The 22,118-nt window shown below is 34.9% G+C and overlaps 1 protein-coding gene across 3 annotated transcripts in view; it reads right to left on the bottom strand.

Annotated features, from left to right (window-relative positions):
- Atac2 (Ada2a-containing complex component 2) overlaps nt 1-22,118 on the bottom strand; it is a 215,939-nt gene that overhangs the window by 143,168 nt on the left and 50,653 nt on the right. For 2 of the 3 annotated variants that reach the window (XM_090410264.1, XM_090410261.1), the window contains exons 4-5: nt 19,074-19,219; nt 13,362-13,510 (exon numbers count right to left, since the gene is read on the bottom strand). In XM_090410264.1, the coding sequence (XP_090266390.1) occupies nt 13,362-13,510; nt 19,074-19,219 (295 nt within the window). The remainder of the gene's footprint in view (nt 1-13,361; nt 13,511-19,073; nt 19,220-22,118) is intronic. The other variant, XM_090410263.1, reaches the window with a different exon arrangement.

Genomic DNA, 22,118 nt, shown 5'->3' with positions numbered 1-22,118 from the left:
ACATTCCTGGATGCTGAAAGTGAGAAGTTCTTTCTTAATATCTTCGTTTTTAATATGATAATGCCACTGATGCCATCTGTTCATGCAGCAGATCTTTCTCAGGACTCTCATTTCTGGGGTCTCTAGTCTTTAGTCAAGTGTTTTAATCTGAACCATCTCTCAGATCCATAAGTTAAAACTGGTTTGAACACTGTCTTGTATACAGCTAATTTAGTGTTTTGGCTAATTTCTCTCTTATTCCATATAAATTTATTCAGTTGATTGCCTACCATACCAGCTTTGTTGATTCTGTGGTCTATTTCCATATTTAATTTACCATCTTCACTAAAAATTGTCCCTAAGTAACTGAAATGTTTTACTTATTCCACAGGTTCTCTGTTCAAAACACAGTTGACATTTTCAATGATTGTACCTATTTTCATTGTCTTTGTCTTTTTAACCTTCATATCATATCTACTACAACAGTTATTCAATTTAGTCAGGGAATCTTGTAGACTTGTAGAGGATTTATTTAGAAGTATAACATCATCCGCATAAAGCAAAGAGCTGAGATTAACATCTCCAATTTTGATATCAGATTTAATACCACTTTCCTTCATAATGTGATCCATATAGTTAATGAATAACAGAGGAGATAATGTACATCCTCCTTGTCTCACACCAGATTTAACATTAAACCATCTTCCTGTACTTCCTTCAATTCTAACTGCTGACTTACAACGCAAATAAAGACTAAGTATTGCTTGATATAATGTCCCATTGACACCATATAATTGTAGTGATTTGAATAGCTTCTCTCTTGGAACCTTGTCATATGCCTTTTCCAGATCTACAAAACTTAAATACTTTGTTATATTCTCAAGATTTCTGAACTATCTGTCGTAAAGTGAAAATCTTATCCTGACAATCTCCATTTGGCCTGAATCCAGGTTGTTCTTCACCAAGCTTGTCTTCCACAATCCTTCTCAACTGTTTCTCAAGTATACTTGCTTATATCTTACCAGAAACTCTCAGTAGAGAAATACCTCTGTAATTCTCACATTCAGTTTTATTTCCATTTTTATATATGGGTACTATGAGAGCTCTACTCGAATCATCGGGGATTCTCCCCTCTGTCTAAGCCTTTTGAACCTATGCAGTGCAGCCACTGTAAGACTTGTATACCATCATACTTCAGCATTTCTGGTCAAATATCATCTACTCCTGCTGCCTTTCCACATTTCAAGCCTTTGATGGCTTTTCTACTTCAAGTATGGATATGTATGCCTGATCAGTGTCTTTTACCACTGTGTTATCACTGCTTGTTTCATTTAGCAATTTTTCGAAGTAGTTACTCCGTATTTCAAGGATATCTTTTTCTCCAGTTTTCATGTCACCTTTATCATCTCTAACTCCTTTTACAGCTGCTTCTTCAACAACCTCCAATATTTTGCCACCTTCTTGATATTTATTTTCTATGTTCTTGCTGCAGTCCTCCCATGACTTTTATTTAGCTAGTTTTACACAGTGTTTAGCTTTCTTACATTTGTCTCTGTATTCCCTAAGAACACAAGTTGACTCATTTGCCATGAACTTCTGATATGCTTTCATTTCAGTGTTTTCTTCAGGGCTTGCCACTGAATCTCCAAGGTTTGGTTCCTGTTCTCAAACTCTTTCATTCTTTCTTCAATAATCTTTGTGTATTTTAGTCTACAGTCCACATCTGAGAGCTGCTCAACTTTTATTTGCTTTAAAACTTTCTTACATGTCATTCTTTTCAATATGAAATTTTATTTTATCCTGCTCAAGACTAAATATTGATCACTTCCAATTTCAAATCCTCTGTACACTCTGGCATCCTGCACCACGGAGAAAAGATCACTATCAACAATAACATAGTCAATGAGACTTTTCTTATTCCTTGCCTCTTCTTTCCATGTGAATTGGTGCACATTTGTATGTTGGAACATGGTGTTAGTAATAACCAGTCCATGTCCTAAACAGAAATCCAACAGGTATTTGCCATTATTATTAGCTTTGCTCTTTTCTCCAAATTTTCCCCAAATATTTTTGTACATCTGACAATCATTTCCTACTCTGCTATTTAGATCCCTAACAAGGACCAAATTTTCCTTTTTCATTGTGTCAGTAGCTTTCTCTAGAGCCTCAAAAAATTCCTTTATTTCTACCTTAGTAGAACCTTCTGTGGGACCATAGGCACAAATAAGTCTCATTGTCCAGTTCCCCATTCTCATATTTGCCCAAATCACTCTACTCGACACTGCCTGCCATTCAAGAAGATTAGCCTCATATTTAATGTTGAATACAATGGCTACTCCTTCTTTTCCTTGATTGTCATTGCCTGAATATAACATTTTGTATTTATTGCTCAGAAAGATCTCACCAGTTTTTGTCTTTTTTGTTTGTCACCCCTATTATGTCGATCTGGTACTTATCTAATTCCTCCGCTAGCTCCATTTCTTTGCCATTCAGGCTTCTTATGTTGATAGTACCGATCTTTAACTCTAGTGATGTTGAGTTGGGGTGTGTTTTCAGATTTGTTCCAGTAGCTGACTTTTCGCTGTTCGCCCTGGTTCCCTGGCGAAAATAATGGGGGCCTTTTGTTTAACTGGGCGACGTCCAAGCTGACATGAAATTCTGTCATGTTGTACGATCGTTTTTTATTTTCGTTTAAGCCAATAAAGAATACAATTTGGTTGGCTAAATCCCAAACTGCTAGCCCATCCTCGTTCGTTCAGTATCCAGGCAGCTACCTAAGAGAATGCACCATGAGAAGGTGAGGATTGGACATTAGGTCAGAAGCCCTGATAGGTTCTCTGCATTCCTTTAAAGGCTATGTGGAGGTCTCCTTTCAGTTATCTAACTTTGACCCTTAGGCATCCCCTTAAAATGATCTCTGAATTAAACATTACAAGTGAAACAGAAATCAACAAGAGTTTGAAGCAATTAATATTTTCAGTGAAACAGGTGAAAGTGTTCGTTAGAGCCTGCAAAGATTGTAGGCTCTAATAGTTAGAATTTTAATGATGCTATATTGTTTGGGGGAGAGGAAGAAGTTTGTTAATGTATCTGCTTATGTGAATGAGTTTTCTGTATACAGTAAAGGAGAGGTAAGCATTTGGAAGGGCAGATTATTGTTAGCTTCCTTTTCTATCATAAACTGGATTCTTGGATGTAGACTACTGAAGCGACAGAAGAAAGAGCCTTATGTGTCTGAGCCATGATGCGAAATAGAGTACACATCTTAACCAGACAGAAAGTTTGGGGGGAAGCTGAGCCTATGGCTCATTTTGAAAATTAGCAAGTGGGGCTGAGAAGGAAAACCCATTGCAGTTCCCTCTATCTGTCTGTAAATTTTGTTCTTCCAAGAATAATATCCAGAATGGATGGCAAAGGAAAACAAATTTATGATATCAGAAGGAAAATCATTTTTTAAGTGTGTCAAGATGTCACTCAAGGAAATATTGGTAAACAGTGAGATGATGTCAAAGCTAACCAATATATTATATTATTTAAGGTTAGATTTACAATAGAAATTAAAATCGGTAATTTTTTTTTTTTTAATATAGGATGTGGTATGACCAGTAAGGAGGCTAAGAGAGTTTGATAGCTGTTTTGACAATTTGTAGCATGAGGAATCACTGTCTATAGTTCTTAGCGCCGAATGGGGTTTATGGATTTTTGGGAACCATATATCTCCGAGGAAAGGGGGCTAAAAACTGAAGGGTTTGAGTTTTTTTTGTGATGCCGAGACGTCAAGAAGATACTTTTTTAAGTAAAGTTTTTAATTTTTTTTAAACCTGCATTTTGGTGGTTCGTAATCTAGTAGGATGTAGGTAGAGCAATTCTCTCTTCCTACAAATTGGCATACTTTGGACAGACAGGCAGCTTGGCCAGGAAGATACTTTTTTAAAAAATACGTTCACATCAGGAAGGTTTCACATTTATCGTAAAGATGGGACTTCTCGTTACCATTTGGATGCCACTTTCACATTGGATGGGCAGGTTCAAATAACACAAAGTTTATATTTCAAAGTATATAAATTCATAAAGGGCATGTTAGTTGCAACTCTTTCAATAGAATTTTATTTGAAGTTAGTATTTGTGATCTGCCTTAATGACATCGAAAATTTCAAATGCAATGGAATAAAAACTTATTTCATGTAATTGAAAATTTGGACAAATGTCGGGACAATTGTTTTTAGTTAGATACTGTGTTTGGCGGTACAACAAAAAATTTTGCTTGAGTCTGTGCAGCATAATTTTTGTGGGAGGGACATTGTTTTATTAGGTAGTGCCGTTTTTATCCCAGTTTTCTCTCTCTCTCTCTAATTGCAGTATTTGTTGACAAATATATTACACAGACTGCAAACAAATGTCTCTGTGCCTTATTCAGTAATATAATAAAACTACTTGTTTTTCTTGCATCTGCAGTAAAGTGGCTGTTGAAGAGGGTATGTTGTTCACTATACAGGGGCAGCTACTTCCATTCGTCAGACAGCACACACTTAGGGAGTAAAAATTTATCATTAGTAAATAAAAGAATTATCAGAAAATAAAGCGAAATATATATAAAAAAAAAGAAAGAACTACACCTAACAAGCACAATAAATTGTACAAGATGATTTGCTCCTCCATCAACTCGTATGCATTCCTGTCACACCCACACAAATCACCTGATCAGCATTATTAGATCATATGATAAGCCTCTCTCTAGTCATTTACTGAGAAAGCAATGTATATAGTCACTATTTCTTATTGGTTGCTTGCTTATTGCTCTTTACATCTAGGAAGTGCATGAGGCCACGAGTTTAGCATGTCATCCTCTTCAGTCCAGTGCTGCTTCTCTTGCTCTCCCCCAGCTCGACCATCCTAGTTCGTTTTTCGATTACCATCCGGTGTCATGTAATTTTAGGTCTTCCTCTCACCATCAGGTGCCCATGTCAATGCTATTCTTGTGTGTGTTCTGATGTTGGCATTCTCAATACATGGCCTATTCATGTCCATCTGCATTTCTTCAACTCTATTGTAACGAGTATTTTTTTTTGTTTTGTTTTTTTCAATATTTCAATATTTGAGAATTTATTTGGCCAGTAAATTTTGAGAATTCTGCAAAGACATTTTGTTTGGAAAGCAGCAATTTTATTTTCTTTTTGTTTGGTTAATTTCCGTGATTCACTTCCATGAAATAGTACAGATTTAACAGTTGAATTAAACATTTGCACCTTTAAGTTTATTTTTGTATTTGATGATTTCAAAATTTTCTATAAAGTTTTAAATGCATAGCAATATTTTTTAATTTTTAATTTTTATTGCAATGTCTTCATTGGTACCACCTTCCATATTGACAGTTGCTCTGAGGTAATTAAAATCGTTTGTCAAATTTGATTTCCATTTATAAAGACTGGGTCATTCTTTTTACTGTTAATTTTTAATATTTTGGTTTTCTTCTTATTGATGTATAAGCCTATTTGTTTAACTTTGTTGTCTTAATTTTCATGTCTTCAAATCTAGATGATAGTATTACAATGCCATCAGCATAGTCCAAATCTTCTTTCTAATGTGGTGTCAATGTTCCATCTTATTCCAGTTTTCAGATTTTTCAGGGTATTCCCAGACATGACACAGCCTTGCTTAACACCAGTTTTGATGTCAAAGTGTTCAGAAGTTGTTTCATTTACTAATTTGTCCTTTACTTCCATAATACAAATCTTTTATGATATTTATTATTTTGTCAGGGAATCCATAAATTTTCAGGATTTTCAATAGACATTCTCTGCATAATCTTTCTGACTTGGAGTTATTATTTTCTCTTTTATCTTCTTTCTTTCTTCAATTAGTTTTAACATACTTCCTAATTCATTCTTTGTGTGATTTCCCACTTGCCAATCCTAAAATATTATCTGCAGTTTTGTTGAAGACTTCTTTACATTTTTCCCAGTTGGCTTCAATCTTATTTTCCTCTTCATTTTCATTTGATTCTTCCAAAAAAACTGAGAATCTATTCTTCAATTCATTGGTAAATTTCTCTTTTGTTTTCTTTTCCTTCAGTTTATCGATGTTATATTTCATTTTCTTATTCTTTCTTAATTTTGTATGTCTTGCTAGCTTTAATTTAACTACTGCAGTTTGCAGAAAATGGTCTGAAGCTACATCAGCTCCTCTTTTGACTCTTACATCTTGTAATGTCCTCTTGAATGTATTACATATAGCAATGTGATCAATTTGGTTTTTTGTTTTTCTATCAGGGGAGATCCATGTTATTTTGTGAAATTCCTTATGTATGAAGATACTAGCTCCTATGAGAGGTTATTTAATTCACTTTACATCCTTCTGTGAAAAGTTCTCCAATTTCATTTTGTTCACCGCTTGCTTCATTTCCTATAGCATGTTCATCATCCATCTTTCTTTTTACTACTTTAGCATTCATGTCTCCCATCACAATTAGTAGGTCATGCTTAGGAACTTTGTCAATCACTTTTTTTGGAGATGATCATAGAAGTGGGCTTCTCTTATTTCTTCAGCATCATTTGTAGGTGCATATGTTTGTACAATGGTCAATTTCGTGAACCTGAAGAAAAATCTAGCTTGAATTACTCAATCATTTACTGGGTTCCATTCCATCAGACATTGCCTTGTTTTCTCACTTATGATCACTGCAACCCCTTTCTCATGTCTTTCATCATCTCCAGAATACAATATGCAGTATTTGTCAGTTGTTCTTATCTCACCAAAGCCTATCCATTCTGATTCAGCAATTCCTAAGATATCAATACCATGTTTACTCATCTCGCTGACTATCTGCCTAGTTTTTCCAATTTGATACATTGTGCAAATGTTCCATGTTCCAATTTTAAGTTTCATTTTAAGGTGAGTAATCGACCTCATCTGCAAGTGAGGTTCCATAAGGCTTGGCCCCACCTGCATCATAGTTGTTGGCTCCTCTCTAAAGTCCTGTAAATAGTCGCCTGAATCATTTGTTGGGGGGGAGATTGCACCCTGCCCCAAGGGATTTCTTGCTTCACTCATGGTTTCTGTAATCAGGGATTTTTTATGAGGATGGGCGATTAGTCCATCACTCTACCTTCCTCTTTTACCGGGACTTAGGACTGGTATAAGGACGCGTATAAGCTCAACCTATGGCAGAGTTTTCTTATTGGTTAGTGATTTATATTTTGCAAAAAAAAAAAAAAAATCCCTTTCCATCTATTTTTTTTTAATTAGGATCACATATTCTTCACTCCATCCCAGATAATTATAACACAAGCACAGATGTAAATTATTCATAATCCAATTTAAAGTACTGAAAGCATTTTTATTCATGCCTTTTCTTTCTCTTCCTTATATTTACTATTCTTTACATCTTTTAGTAAATCAGCTAATAATCAAATAGATCATTTTCTTTAATTATTGTTTTTAATATATTCTGAAAAGAACATTCCTTTTCACCTATACCCCCCCCCCCACAATGTGGAATTAGTTACAATCAAAGAAACCATCATGAAAAGTAATGAATCCAACAAGTTGCAGGAAAGAAAGTGCCAGTAATTTCGCTCACTGTGTCAGATAGTTAGGTTAGTGGCAGCAGAAGGAGAGTTACCATTGCCCCCATGTGAACGCGTTAAGTATTAAGTAGGCTTTTTTAATTTTTTAACCTGCATTGTGGTGGATCATAATCTAATAAGGATGTAGGTAGAGCAGTTCTCTCTTACTGCAAATTAGCATACTTTGGACAGACAGATAGATCGGCCACCATCTGTATAGATGAACACAGAAAATACATCTGCAATCATAACTATGGTCAGTCTAGTCTTGCAGACCATGCATTGGACTGCTTAGGATCATGTGGAAAAACACCCTCCCTTCTCCAACACAATAAATTTAGAAAAAATATACCGTTTTTTGGAATCTGCAGCTACCCTCAGAAATCAACTGAATTTAAATAAAGACAAATGAAAGAGACTTCCCAAAATTTGGGAAACATTAATCCTCAGAGTCCCAATTTACAACCTAGGCTCCTTGAGATGCCTTGCTAAGGTAGAACTACAGTGTTATACCCATGTTTCATTCTGTATTGTGTTGTGTGTGTGTGTGTGTTCCAAGTGTTAGTTTAAACTCCCTGAAGATGTCCCAGTGACTGAAACAAAATACTAGAAGAATTGAAATAGTTTTTAGTCCTTTCCCAATGCTGTACATACACCATTAAACTGCCAACATGATGTTATACATTCTCCACAAACAGTGTCCTGTGTTAAAATCTAAAACATCGGCAGTTTTAGATTTTGATATTCTTACTTTTGAATAGCATTTGTATGTTTCAGTCTAGTTTGCATCTGAGAATTGTTCGACTGGAATTCTTTTCAAAACTTTCATGTCACAGTTTTCTTTTATGGGATACATTTTTATCATGCTCAACACTAGGTGGCAATTGCTTCCTCTTTCAAATGCCATGTATATTCTTCTATTCTAGATCAACCTAAAGCATCACTATCAATAAAATTGATTTATTTTTATTTTCTAATTTATATTTGTTCATTTAACATGAATTTATATACATTTTATGTTACAAAATATCAGAAACAAGTAGCCCATGTACTCAGGTAACCAAGCAGGTGTGTACCATTTATTATTATTAAGCCCTACTTTCCTCCAAATTATGTTTGTATGTATGTATTTAATCTGTTTCATACTTTGCTGTTTTGGTCTCCAACAGGAATCAGATTTCCCATTTTTTCTTTATACCAATTGCCCTCTGTTAACTCAAATATTTCTAAATTTCATCTGTACCACAACCTCTGGTGGAATCACAGACACAAATAATCAAACAATGCAATTTTACCATCCTGAAATTTGTTCAGATCACTCTACATGAAACCTGTTTGTCATTTGAGAAGTTCATCTTCACGTTTAGCTTTGAACACTATTAGCTAATACTTCCTTTCCTTGATCACTGCTGTATAAAAATAAATAAAATATCCTCACCTCAATCTTCTCAAAAACAATGAAGCAGATCATCAAGTTCACTACCAAGAGGTTCACCAATTAAGTGTTTACCATGCTGTGGAATAAGAATTATTAGAATTGCCATTTTCCCTTCACAGTAGATCACCTAATCAATCTTACCTGACTTTGGACAGGTAAGATCAAATGGACCACTTCTTATAGACCATTTTCTATATCTTATATCCTATAGATCATTTTCTAATCTTATATCCCATACAATTCCTATCAGCAATAACACAATCAACAAGGCATAAGGAATCAGTTAAGGGATGAAGCATTCCACAATCTAGGAATTTAAATTTGGGATTTTGATCTAATGTGCAATCCTTAGTTTTCCAAGATGCATTCTGCAAACAGACATTTATTTAGAATTGACTGAAAATGTGGTACAACCTGTATATAATATTAATTTCTGAAACTAAAACTATTTTTGGCACACCATAACAGAGAATAATTAATTTAAGTACCTGGGCAAATTGTTTCATAAGATGATCAATTTAAACAAAGTACTGAGATAGATGCTGAAATGAAATGCACGTTTGGTTTGCTGTTATACTATAGCCAACTCTTACTATAGAAGAAATCACCATAACAAACTAACAAAAAAAAAAATGTCCTAACCAAAATCCCATAGGCATACTGCTGTCCTAAAAAAAATTCCTTATAGCAAATTATTTACTATTCCTGCTATCCCATCTTCTTCTGGTTCCCATCTGCCATACGGCCGTGGGAGGGTAGCTAAATGCTACCATTCTAGGGAGAGATGATTATGAGCAAGGTGGTTTTCCGTTGCCTTCTTTGTCGTAAGTATTTATGACTGTAACCTGTGTGTTCACGGGGCCGGTTTGCCTGCTTGCGGGATGAAAAACCCCAGATAAACTGGCAGAAAAAACCCTGCTGCCCACGCCCAAGACCGGCTAACTTGGCTATGGCTGAGGAAGATCCTTAAGCTCCTCACGTCGTGGACGGGAATCGAACCTAGGACACTCCTTCCCCAGGCATATGGTTGCGAAGCGTAAAGCCACTAGGCTAACCCATCTATAGGCTATCCCATCAAATTTGCTAATTAACTGTAAAAGCATCATATAAAATGAATTATAAAAATTTCACTCCATATTCACTAACATTCAATTTTTTTTTTTTTTTTTTTTTTTGGATGGGGGTGAGAAAGTGAACATAATCCACCCATATCAAATAAAATCTAATTATAAATTTCCAGCAGTATTTTACCAGGCATTTGTCTTTTAACATTATCTTTTCATGTAGGAAAAGAAAAGGAAATATAATATAAAAAAGTATGAGTATGTAGAATTTTCACCCAAAAAAATGTAAAATAACCAACATCGGATTTTATTAGGCTGTAATAGTACAGATGATTATACCAATTAGTTTCACCACATATGCCGATGGATTATTCTGAGTTAAGAAGAACAAAAAAATAATACAATAAAGGGGTAAACATGAACCATTACATAACTAAAAAACAGAACATGGAGGAAACCGTTACACAAAAGTAGAAAACAGAAACACATGGAATGTGGAAACTGACATAGGTCAGTCACTGTTCAGTAAGTGTGAGCAATAGTTGGCAGAAAAGTTAGTCTGATATGTGAAAAGATCTAATAAGTGACTTCCAAATATCACATAGAATCACTCCTTGCTTTCTGTTGAGTGTGCCTTGTGAGTAGATAACTGATATACGTGATAGATGTATGTGAGTAGAATAACCATCATTGATTCTTTGATATTGCAAGAATTGAGGTTGTCCTCTATATAAGGCATGAAGCTCTTATCCTATTCAATATTATGTGAATGTTAGAGAAGTGGAGAGCTAGGCCTGAGCTGTCTTCTCTGTTTTTATTCACCAACATGTTCTTTTTTTTTTTTGTCTTATTTCCAAAGCTCTAGATGCTTGTCCTATGTAAGAAAGGCCACAAGAACTTGGAATATTATAAGCTCCACGATGTTTGTTGAAAGGGTTGTGGCTCTCAGGTGAACGTAATAAAGCTCATATAGTCACAATGTGTTTGAAAGCCACTCTTATGTCATGAGATTTTAGGAGACTGGCAAGTTTGAGAGAAAGTCTACCAATATAAGGGATGGAAACTGAGGTTCTTGAGTGAAAGTTAGGAATTGTTGTGGGGCAGGAGTAGAGAAGAGTATTCTTTGTACCATTTTTTTAGAATATCTGTTGCTCACCAGCAGTAGCTGAAGTAAAGACTGTAATTCTTCTTTCATTTTTTCCTCATCTTTTGTAGTAGAGATCATCCTTTTCTTGACTGTATGTATAATACCTATTTTTTGTGATATATATGGTGCAATGAGGAGGAATGTAGGTAATGACCTGTATAAGCAGGCTTATGGTATATGCAACGAGAGAGACCTCCTTTTGCTTTTTCTGAAATTAAACATCTAGAAAATGTAATTTTCCTTCATTTTCAACTTCCAAAATGAATTTAATTTTATGATGGAAAGAGCTGATAGATGAAAGAAAAATGCAACTCAGCAACTGTGTTTTTGTATAATAAATATATCATCTATTATCTCTACCAAAATAAAGGTTTTTGATTTGTAGATGTGAGGAAATTTTTTCAAAGTTTTTCCATGAATAAATCAACACATGGAGGAGACAAAGGGCTTCCCATTGTAAGGCTAGATAGAATGGGAAAATTTACAAGAAGCTATCTGAAATAATTTGCCTAGAAATACTGCCTAAATAGTTGAGAGATGTTAGGAAGGAACAGATCATTTAGAAGTGCCATAACTTCGTCCTCATTGGTGAACAAGGATACACAATATCTAGACTAACTAGAATATCCAATGGTAAGATGAAAATTTCTCCTAGTTTTTGTACAAAGTGTTGCAAGTTTTTGATGAAAGTATTTTCAACATTCTCTCTCTCTGTTGCTGTCATACCCATATTAAACCAGTTTTACACTAATCGTATTTTATGCTACAAATTGCTAAGAGTTATTTCAGTTTCAGAACTGCATAAATGCCAAAAAAAAAAAAAAAAAAATGTAATCTGATTTTAAAAAAAGTCATCAGGTTTTAGATGGAATTCAGGTGGGAAAGTAGAACACTCTAACGACACTAAGTTGCCATCGTCTCTATATATATCATATGGCTAGCCACCAACCCAATGATCATCTCATGATCACTCACCAAGTGGAGAGAAATTTACAATAACATTATCTGATGAAATGATCAAATCCAAGATTCTTGATTGTCATGGGCCTCATTCCAGATCATGCTGTGCAGAACACTGAAAAAATCCACCTCAATTATTGTAGCATGTTACTGTGGGGTTGATATTAACAAGCAGCCGTACATTTTATTTTAAATAGGTAAACTAAGTAAAGCTTTGCTTTACTTAAAGATGCCAATCAGAGAATTTGTAAAAATGTAGCATTGTCAACACGTATAGTTATACTTAATGATAACAACTGAAGATTCATATCAATTTGCAAAAGTTAAATAATCTAATTAAAGTAATTATTCTTAGTGCCTTATCCACAACACATGCTGTGTATTTATAAACTGAATCAAACAAAAATGGAAAAGCAAAACAATAAAATACACGTGCTTCAAGAAATGGAGAGAGAGAATAAAAGAGACAAGTCATTTCTGAACAAGATATGTTAAACTTAATGAAGAAGCCTGTTAAAATTATGAATGCCAGAAAGAAGAATAACAAACTTTCAATGCATTTTTAGAATATGGCTCCAAAGACATTTTGGAGCTATTTGGTATCACTAAAATTGTGCACAAAAGGAAACATTAATAATGACACTAAAGCCTCTATAAATCATTAGTTTGCAATTTTTGGCATAGTTGATAAAATGGATAATAGTTCTGTTCTGCAGCTGATAAGTTGTGGGGTTGAATCTCACTGTGGGTATGGATATATATGTTTGTGAATGACTTCAACTAGTATGAGATGAAGTACTCTATTATGTATAAATCATGTATAAATGTAAGTACTTTATTCAAACTATGACAGAGCTGCAACCTTTCTTGGGTGGGATTCACATAAAAAATAAACATTGCCAGGTACAGATTATTCATAATAAAAGAGGACAATCACTTTGCAATTACTACAAAATTGGAGGAGAAGGACACAGATCATGTGAGCAAGGGTACTATATTTATATACTGTATATTATAAAGCAAATATGTTGCTTTTGCAGAAGGAAAAGCTCTAACAAAATTTTACCACCTCCATCCAAGACAAACTTGGCCACTAATGAAACAAGCCTAGTAAATAGTCAACTCATTCCTCTGGTGCTACTGGAGGTAATAGGTTGTGAGTATGGCCATGAATGTTAATGGAAGAAGTAAAATTTGAAGAGACTTACTGATCCAAATGTTTTCTTTGCTTTCTGTTCATCCACATCATTGTGCAGTAATCTTTTCTTCCGCTGCCGAGGTGTGTCCAATACAAGTGGTAAATCAGGAACTGTTTGTTTGCCCCTTCGACGAACTTTTGGATTTGTCAGGTGAGCTTCTTAAATAGGGGGAAAAAAAAATATATACATATATATGTATTCTTGATCTTCTACTCGGTTGTAATGATACATTTTAAAGAATAAATTTGAAATGACTTTAAACCGAGATAAAATATTAAATTTTAATGATAATGATACAACTAGTTTCAGTCTTTTACAGCCTTCTTCAGGTATCCACTAAAGGTAGAACACAGTAATAAAAAATTGAAGTTACAAAAAAATTGAGTATTACAGGCAAAAAATGCAATACATAATTGACACAAAAACGTTGTATTTTTCAAGTCATTCTATCTAACGTGCTATTTTTTGTTGCACGCATGCTTACAGGTTCTCGTGAGCGCCAGTATCGAACAACTGCAGTATGGCTATCAGGGATGTTATAACTCAAATTGCTGTTCAAATGATCAGGATTAAGATTATTTTTCCTAATTTCATATCGTTTCAAGAAACAATTACAACAGAACGCGCTAAAAGAATTTATCGTAAAGCAAAGTTAGATCTTCTCAGCGAAAGAATCTCAGATACAAAAACGTTGTCTTGCCCATTCGTTCAACGTAAAAAGGTCTTTAACTCAAAAACTTGATAATTTTCATGATTTTATCTTTAACAGTGACGCGCAAGCTACATGGATACAAAATAATAATAAGCTTAATCTCATCAAGAAGTTTGATACTCTTAAGAGAGTACAAAACACATCTGTTCCTACTAAAACCTATATTAATCCTGACAAAGTTGTAGTAAACAATTTGTCACATGTTTTAACAGTTGCAATTCCATTTGGCAAAACTTCTCCGTATTGAATCCATCTTCATTATCAATAATGCTAAACCTCCAAGAGATAATCTTTCTCCTGCAGAAAGACAGGCCTTAAAGAATCTTAAAAAGAACAAAAACATCATTATTTTACCTGCAGATAAAGGCAATGCCACAGTCGTCCTCAATTCAGAAGATTACCACAATAAAATGCTTCAATTGCTTGAAGACAACATTACATATTCAATTCTTCAGGATGATCCAACAAGGGAACTACAAAACCACACAAACAATCTGTTCAAGACTACATTTGAACTTCCTCACAATATGTACCTTTCTTTACGTTCTCTTCATCCTCTTATTCCATGCATTTATGGAGTTCCGAAGATACACAAAGAAAACACCTCTCTTCACCCAACTGTGGAAGGAATTGATGGTCCTACTTATAAGCTTTCGAAACATCTTGCAGAATACCTCAAGTGTTTCTCCAATAAATCTTCATCGTTCATCAAAAACACCACAGACTTCGTTTCTCATATCAAAAATATTTCAATCAGTGAAAATGATAACATAGCAAGTTTTGGCATTATCTCATTATTTACTAACGTCCCTACTGAAGAGGTATTAACATTACTTAAGGACAAATTGTCTAAAAAGATGTTTGCTTTATTAAAGTATTGTATTCAATCTGGCTACTTCAGATATAGGGACTCCATTTACAAACAAAATCAAGGCCTAGCAACGGGCAACCCTTTATCCCCAGTTCTAGCAAACATTTTCCTGGAAGATTTTGAAGCAAAAGCCATATCGTCCTTCTCATTTAAGCCGAAACTTTGGAGACGTTATGCTGACGACATTTTCATTATATGGAGTCATGGACATAAATCTCTCATGGATTTTCTTCAACATCTTAACAACCAGCATCCTAATATAAAATTCACTGCCAAACTAGAACGAAATAACTGCCTTCCTTTCCTGGATGTAATTCTTACACGATGTTCTGATAGATTTAAAATCTCTATATACCGAAAACCAACTCATACTAACAGATATCTGCACTGTCAATCTCATCACTTTCCACCACAAAAGCTTGAAACTATTTCTACCTTAGGACACAGAGCACGATCTCTTTTAAATGAACCAGATGAACTCCATAAAGAAATTCAATAACTTTCTCTTATCTTTAAACAAAATGGATATTCTGAAAAAACAATTAAGAAATTTCTTCTGGATCCTCCTAGGCAGCATACTATGGAAACTACTGATTTTAAAGGTAGCATCTTAATACCTTACATTAGTTCAGTCTCCAATAAATTGGCTAAAGTCCTTAAAAAATACATTAGGCTGTTTTTCACTACACTCCCTAAAGTCCGTTCTCTTATAAGCCATCCGAAGCCTATTCATCATAACCTGAAATATCCAAGTGTTCACAAGTTATGGTGCGATTGTAATGTTCCTTATTTTGGACAGACTAACAAATCTGTTGAACTGCATATTGAGGAGCATAAGAGAGACATCTCCTATAAAAGATCACATGCATCTGCGCTATTCAGTCATGTTCTTTTCTCTAATAACCCTCATGATGATCTACAGAGTCACTCAGTTTGCTGGGATAAATCCGAAAACATTTTTCGCTGTAGTGATGAGTTTGAAACGAAAATCGTGGAGTCCAGAGAAATCCTCCTTAATCCTGAACATTTGAACAGCAATTTGAGTCATAACATCCCTGATAGCCACTGCAGTTGTTCGATAATGCCGCTCACGAGAACCTGAAAGCACGCATGCAACGAACAATAGCACATTAGATAGAACGACTTGAAAAATACAACATTTTTGTGTCAATTATGTATTGCATTTTTTGCCTGTAATTCTCAGTTTTTTTGTAACTTCAATTTTTTATTACTGTGTTCTACCTTTAGTGGATACCTGAAGAAGGCTGTAAAAGGCTGAAACTAATTGTATCATTAAAATTTAATATTTTATCTCGGTTTAAAGTCATTTAAAATTTATTCTTTAAAATATATATATATATGTGTGTTTATAATTGTATTGGTTTCAATCAATCATTCTAAAGCAAGCAAATATCCAATATATAACGTTTTAATATCACACCAGCCTGTTTAGAACAAAGCCAGACTATAAAATATAGATTAATAGATATTTATGAATATTTGCTCTAATTTGTTGAAGATCATTTTTAAGCTTATCAGCTATCAGCAGATCAACCTTATAGGGAAAAATCAGTTTAAAAATAGCACAGAAGCCATTTGAAATTGTTGAACTCTGAATGGTCTTGTGACTTCGTTTCAGCAGATCATTCAGATTTCAACAAGTACAACTTAGCATATTGAATTGTTCATAGTAGAAAATACTTGCATTTAGTAAAAAGGTCAAATAATATTGCGTTTAAGATGTGAAATATTAAGATAATAAAATGTAGCTTATAAAATTGTAAAGATGCATAACAGATTTGGAATTATATTGTATTATTTAGAATTTTTTTTATGAATTATATATCAGGATTTTGTATTGTACAGCGTAACTAAAATTAACTTAAATATTCTACTGAGCTAAATGTAAGAATGGGTCCAAAGGTTTGGTACGTGTTAATGTAAGCGGCTGAGGCTGTGTGACACTAGGAGCAGGTGTGCATAACAACAGTCACTTGATGCCTGCTACAGAAAAAAGTGCTGACATCATCCGGAGTTCGAGATTAACATAGCACCGCAGAAGATGTTTTGGGAGGAGATAGGGGGCATTATGTGAGGCGTAATATAAGGGATTGCAGGAGGAGAAGAAACAAGGCTTTTTTCCTGGGATTTCGCAATCGTAAGGAGAAGGTCGAGGTAGCTGGTTCCAGGCAGAATGGTGGGCGAGGATGAGTGGCAGTGGGAAGTTTGAATCAAGCAGTTCCGGAAATTACAGAAGGAGTTCCGGCGCGAGCAGCTAACGCTTTCATTACAAGCGGGTGCTGAGTTGTCGATGTTCCTCAGATAAAGAAGGTATCCATTGTGCGTATCGAGGATAGCCACTTAGTAGAAATATAATGCCACACGTTGCCCAAACAAAGGATCAAGCCTCAGGTACTTCCGCAACAGTATCAGCCAGCAGACCCATTTAGAAATCAAGTGAAGGTAATGTAGACGTTTTATTATTTGTGTTTTGGAAGCATGTGAGTGAGTAAAGAATTTTAGATGCAAGAAACTTGATAAAGCAGAACAATATCAACTGGTAAACTTTTAAGTATGTGTTCAATTAGGCTTGAGCCTGACATCGAGATTGTTAAAAGGAGTTTGACAAAGTTGCAGAGATAGGATTTGTGAACCTAGATTTTAATGTTAATGTGATGGATTATCCCCAAAATCATTTGAAGGAATTGTTATGGGTGAAATGTGTTAAATGACGATTAAGTTTAGGCAGTTTACTAGAAATAAGATATTGTATGTTTGGGATAATCCTGAAAGAAACTAGCTTTCCTAACTTAGTATTTGTATATGATTGCAATTTTAACTAGAGTGAATTTTTGTAATTATTTAGTGTATATTAAGGTTGTAGAATAAATATGTATTCTTTTTCCAAACTGAGTCTTGCCTGATTAAGAGTGTCAACTCACCACTCTAAAAATACGTACTTGTCGTGGGAGGGTAAAGTTAAAGTGAGATATTTTGGCCCCGACTGACTGAGGGAGTTAACAAATACTTACATGTTTTGGGTTATTGGAAGTATCTCCCTGAATAGTATAATTTGTTATTATAGAGCATAAACTGGTGCAGTCTTTAAATTAAATAAATGTGTTTATGCTTGAAAAGGAGATAGAGTCAAGAATCCAGGTTTGCACTTAGAGTAATTGATTTGTGCATTTGAAAGGTGCGACATAAGAGAATTTGCATATATAATGACACAACAAAATGGAATCATTAGGGCTATGCCTTATCTTGGTGGTTTTCTCATAAGTAGGGTTTTGTAAAATTAAACGTTTTGTAGTTTTGGAGTGATTTTTAACACAGAAAGTGCAAGAAGCTGTGAGCAAATGAAACCTATACATAGGAGGATCAATCTAAAAATATCAGGAACACTAGTTAAGGATCACTCTTTGCATTGGCAGATGAAGATGTGAAATTAAAGAAAAACAGGGAAAGTCACATGTCCCTTAAAGGTAGTTGAAAATACCATCTCTTTCCTAGCTTTGGTAATATAACCTCAATACTCAGGCCAATAGTTGCTTTAAACTTTATTAAAATAAAAATATGTAGCAAAATGTAATTTCCTAGTGAGAGGTTTCAAGTATTGTTTCTTTCTTTCTCTCTCTCTCTCTCTCTCATTTTAAACTTAAGAGCCCAGTATTAGGCACAAAGCTCTGATCAAATAACTTTGCTACTATAGTTCATTATTTAATCAAATTCTGTCAAAATAACTGCAGAAGGAATTATGTAATTTAGACAGACAGTACCAGCAAAGTATTTGCCAGTCTTAGTAGCTAAGCAAGTAAAATTGCAACTTTGCCATAAAAGGGTATAGATTGTAATCCAACTCTGACATGAATATGTGTGCAATTAGGTGTTAGCATTATCTTCCTCTGCTCAGTATAATATCAACGTCATGTTACTTATTTAAATTCTCAGTCCACCCATGGTACCGATGTGCTATGTAGTTCCTGACTTTTTGTATGAAAGATTGTCATTTCTTTTTATATATACATGTAAATAAACTTATGCAATTATTTAATTTATTTAATTAATTAATTAATACATACATGCTTTGTTTGTGTATATTAATAAATCCAATGCAACATAAATATAAGAAAAATACCTATCTCTTGTAGAGTAGGAAGTTTTGAATTGGCTAGTGCCCACCATCCTGTTTCTCCCAAAACCGCTGTTCCTGAAACAAAAAACTGAGGGCAATTTGCTGATAAAGTTCCTGCAACTGTCCCACACCAAGTTGTACTCTTCTTTCTAAAGCATAAAAACAAACCCAAAACACAAGAAAATTAAGTTTAAAATAATTTTTGAACTTCAATTAAAAATTTGCATTTAATACAATTATAAATTTTAACTGTATACTCATTATCTCTAAAGACCAAAGAAGTTTTACAAGCCTTACATATAATTCTGGAGTGCTTAAGGGTCAAAGCTGTATAACTGAGAGGAGACCTCCACATAGCCTTTAAAGGAATGCAAAGAGCCGACCAGGGCTTCTGACCTAATGTCCAATCCTCACCTTCTCGTGGTGCACCCTGTTGGGTATCTACCTGGATACTGAATGAACGAGGATGGGCTGGCAATTTGGGATTTAGCCGACCAAATTGTATTCTATTGGTTAAACCAAAATACAGAATGATGGTACAACATGACAAAATTTCATGCTGGCTGGGGCGTCGCCCGGTTAAACAAGGCACCCCCCCGTTGTTTTTGCCAGGGAACCAGGGCGAACAGCGAAAAGTCAGCTACTGGAAAAAATCTGAAAACACCCCCCCAACTCAACATCACCAGAGTTAAAGTATAATAAGTTTAGTTTAATCCTTTATCCAAGTGTGAGCAAACAAAGTTTGTGCCTGAAAGTATCTTCAGGACTGGGGTAAGGTAGTGCAACACTAGGCAACTCTTTGCAAAGGTGGAGAAAGCTCTCATCACTCCTATCTCAGTATCTCCCATAATGCAAAGCACATCTTCTTGCAGATATGTGTAATGCTATGCATTAAGGCAAGGGCTACTACCCATACCGGTTTTGAACTTTATTGAGGTCTCGTCAGTGGGAGCCAGGCCCAGTAGTGGAGATACAAAGGCAGAAGCAATGAGAGGTCATCCTAACCTATAGGAGTTGCCAAAGGGTGTGCAACCTTATTATTAAATTACTCCGGATTCAGAGAAAGATGTTGAGAGTTTATTTTTCACTTGGTTAGACTATAATAAGTTTAGTTTAATCCTTTATCCAAGTGTGAGCAAACAAAGTTTGCACCTGAAAGTATCTTCTGGGCTCACACTTGGATAAAGGATTAAACTAAACTTATTATAGTCTAACCAAGTGAAAAATAAACTCTAAACACCAGAGTTAAAGATCGGTACTATCAACATAAGACGCCTGAATGGCAAAGAAATCAAGTTAGCTGAGGAATTAGGTAGTATCAGATCGACATAATAGGGGTGACAAACAAAAAATACAAAAACTGGTGAGATCTTTCTGAGCAATAAATACAAAATGTTATATTCAGGCAATGACAACCAAGGAAAAGAAGGATTAGCCATAGTATTCAACACAAAATACGAGGCTAATCTTCTTGAATGGCAGGCAGTGTCTAGTAGAGTGATTTGGGCAAATATCAGAATGGGGAACTGGATAATGAGACTTACTTGTACCTATGGTCCCACAGAAAGTTCTACTAAGGTAGAAATAAAGGAATTTTTTGAGGCTCTAGAGAAAGCTACTGACACAATGAAAAAGGAAAAGTTGGTCCTTGTTGGGGATCTAAATAACAGAGTAGGAAGTGATTGTCAGACATACAAAAATGTTTTGGGAAAATTTGGAGAAAAGAGCAAAGCTAATAATAATGGCAAATACCTGTTGGATTTCTGCTCAGGACATGAACTGGTTATTACTAACACCATGTTCCAACATACAAATGTGCACAAATTCACATGGAGAGAAGAGGCAAGGAATAAGAAAAGTCTCATTGACTATGTTATTGTTGATAGTGATGTTTCCTCCCTGGTGCAGGACACCAGAGTGTACAGAGGATTTGAAATTGGAAGTGATCACTATTTAGTCTTTAGCAGGATAAAACTGAATTTCATATTGAAAAGAATGACATGTAAGAAATTTTTAATGCGAATAAAAGTTGAGCAGCTCTCAGATGTGAACTGTAGACTAAAATACACAAAGATTATTGAAGGAAAAATGAAAAAGTTTGAGAACAGGAACCAAACCTTGAAGAAAACCCTAATTGATTCAGCCAGAGAGGCATGTGTTGAAGTTGTCTGCAAGGATAGAAAAATTAGAACTCCATGGTGGACACAGGAAGTTAAAGAGGCAGTGAAGCCAAAGTAGAAAGCATATCAAAAGTTCCTGGCAAATAAGTCAGCTTGTGCTCTTAGAGAATACAGAGACAAATATAAGAAAGCTAAACAGTGTGTAAAACTAGCTAAACAAAAGTCATGGGAGGACTTTGGCAAGAACATAGAAAATAAATATCAAGAAGTTGGCAAAATATTCTGAAGGTTGTTGAAGAAGCTTAGGAATGGAGGAAAGAGTGCTGTAAAAGGAGTTAGAGATGATAAAGGTGACATGAAAACAGGAGAAACAGATATCTTTGAAGTATGGAGTAATTACTTTGAAAACCTGCTAAATGCACAGTGGTAAAAAACACTGACCAGGCATGCAGTCAGGAATACATATAAATACTTGAAGTAGAAAAAGCCATCAAAGGCTTGAAATGTGGAAAGGCAGCAGGAGTAGATGATATTTGACCAGAAATGCTGAAGTATGATGGTATACAAGTCTTACAGTGGCTGCACTGCATAGGTTCAAAAGGCTTAGACAGAGGGGAGAATCCCCGATGATTCGAGTAGAGCTCTCATAGTACCCATATATAAAAATGGAAATAAAACTGAATGTGAGAATTACAGAGGTATTTCTCTACTGAGAGTTTCTGGTAAGATATAAGCAAGTATACTTGAGAAACAGTTGAGAAGGATTGTGGAAGACAAGCTTGGTGAAGAACAACCTGGATTCAGGCCAAATGGAGATTGTCAGGATAAGATTTTCACTTTACGACAGATAGTTGAGAAATCTTGAGAATATAACAAAGTATTTAAGTTTTGTAGATCTGGAAAAGGCATATGACAAGGTTCCAAGAGA

Source organism: Typopeltis vanoorti, chromosome 20, assembly GCF_054136105.1.
Source record: "Typopeltis vanoorti isolate ZY-2024b chromosome 20, IOZ_Tvanoo_1.0, whole genome shotgun sequence".
NCBI lineage: Eukaryota > Metazoa > Arthropoda > Arachnida > Uropygi > Thelyphonidae > Typopeltis > Typopeltis vanoorti.
This window is presented reverse-complemented; position numbering and strand designations above follow the sequence as displayed.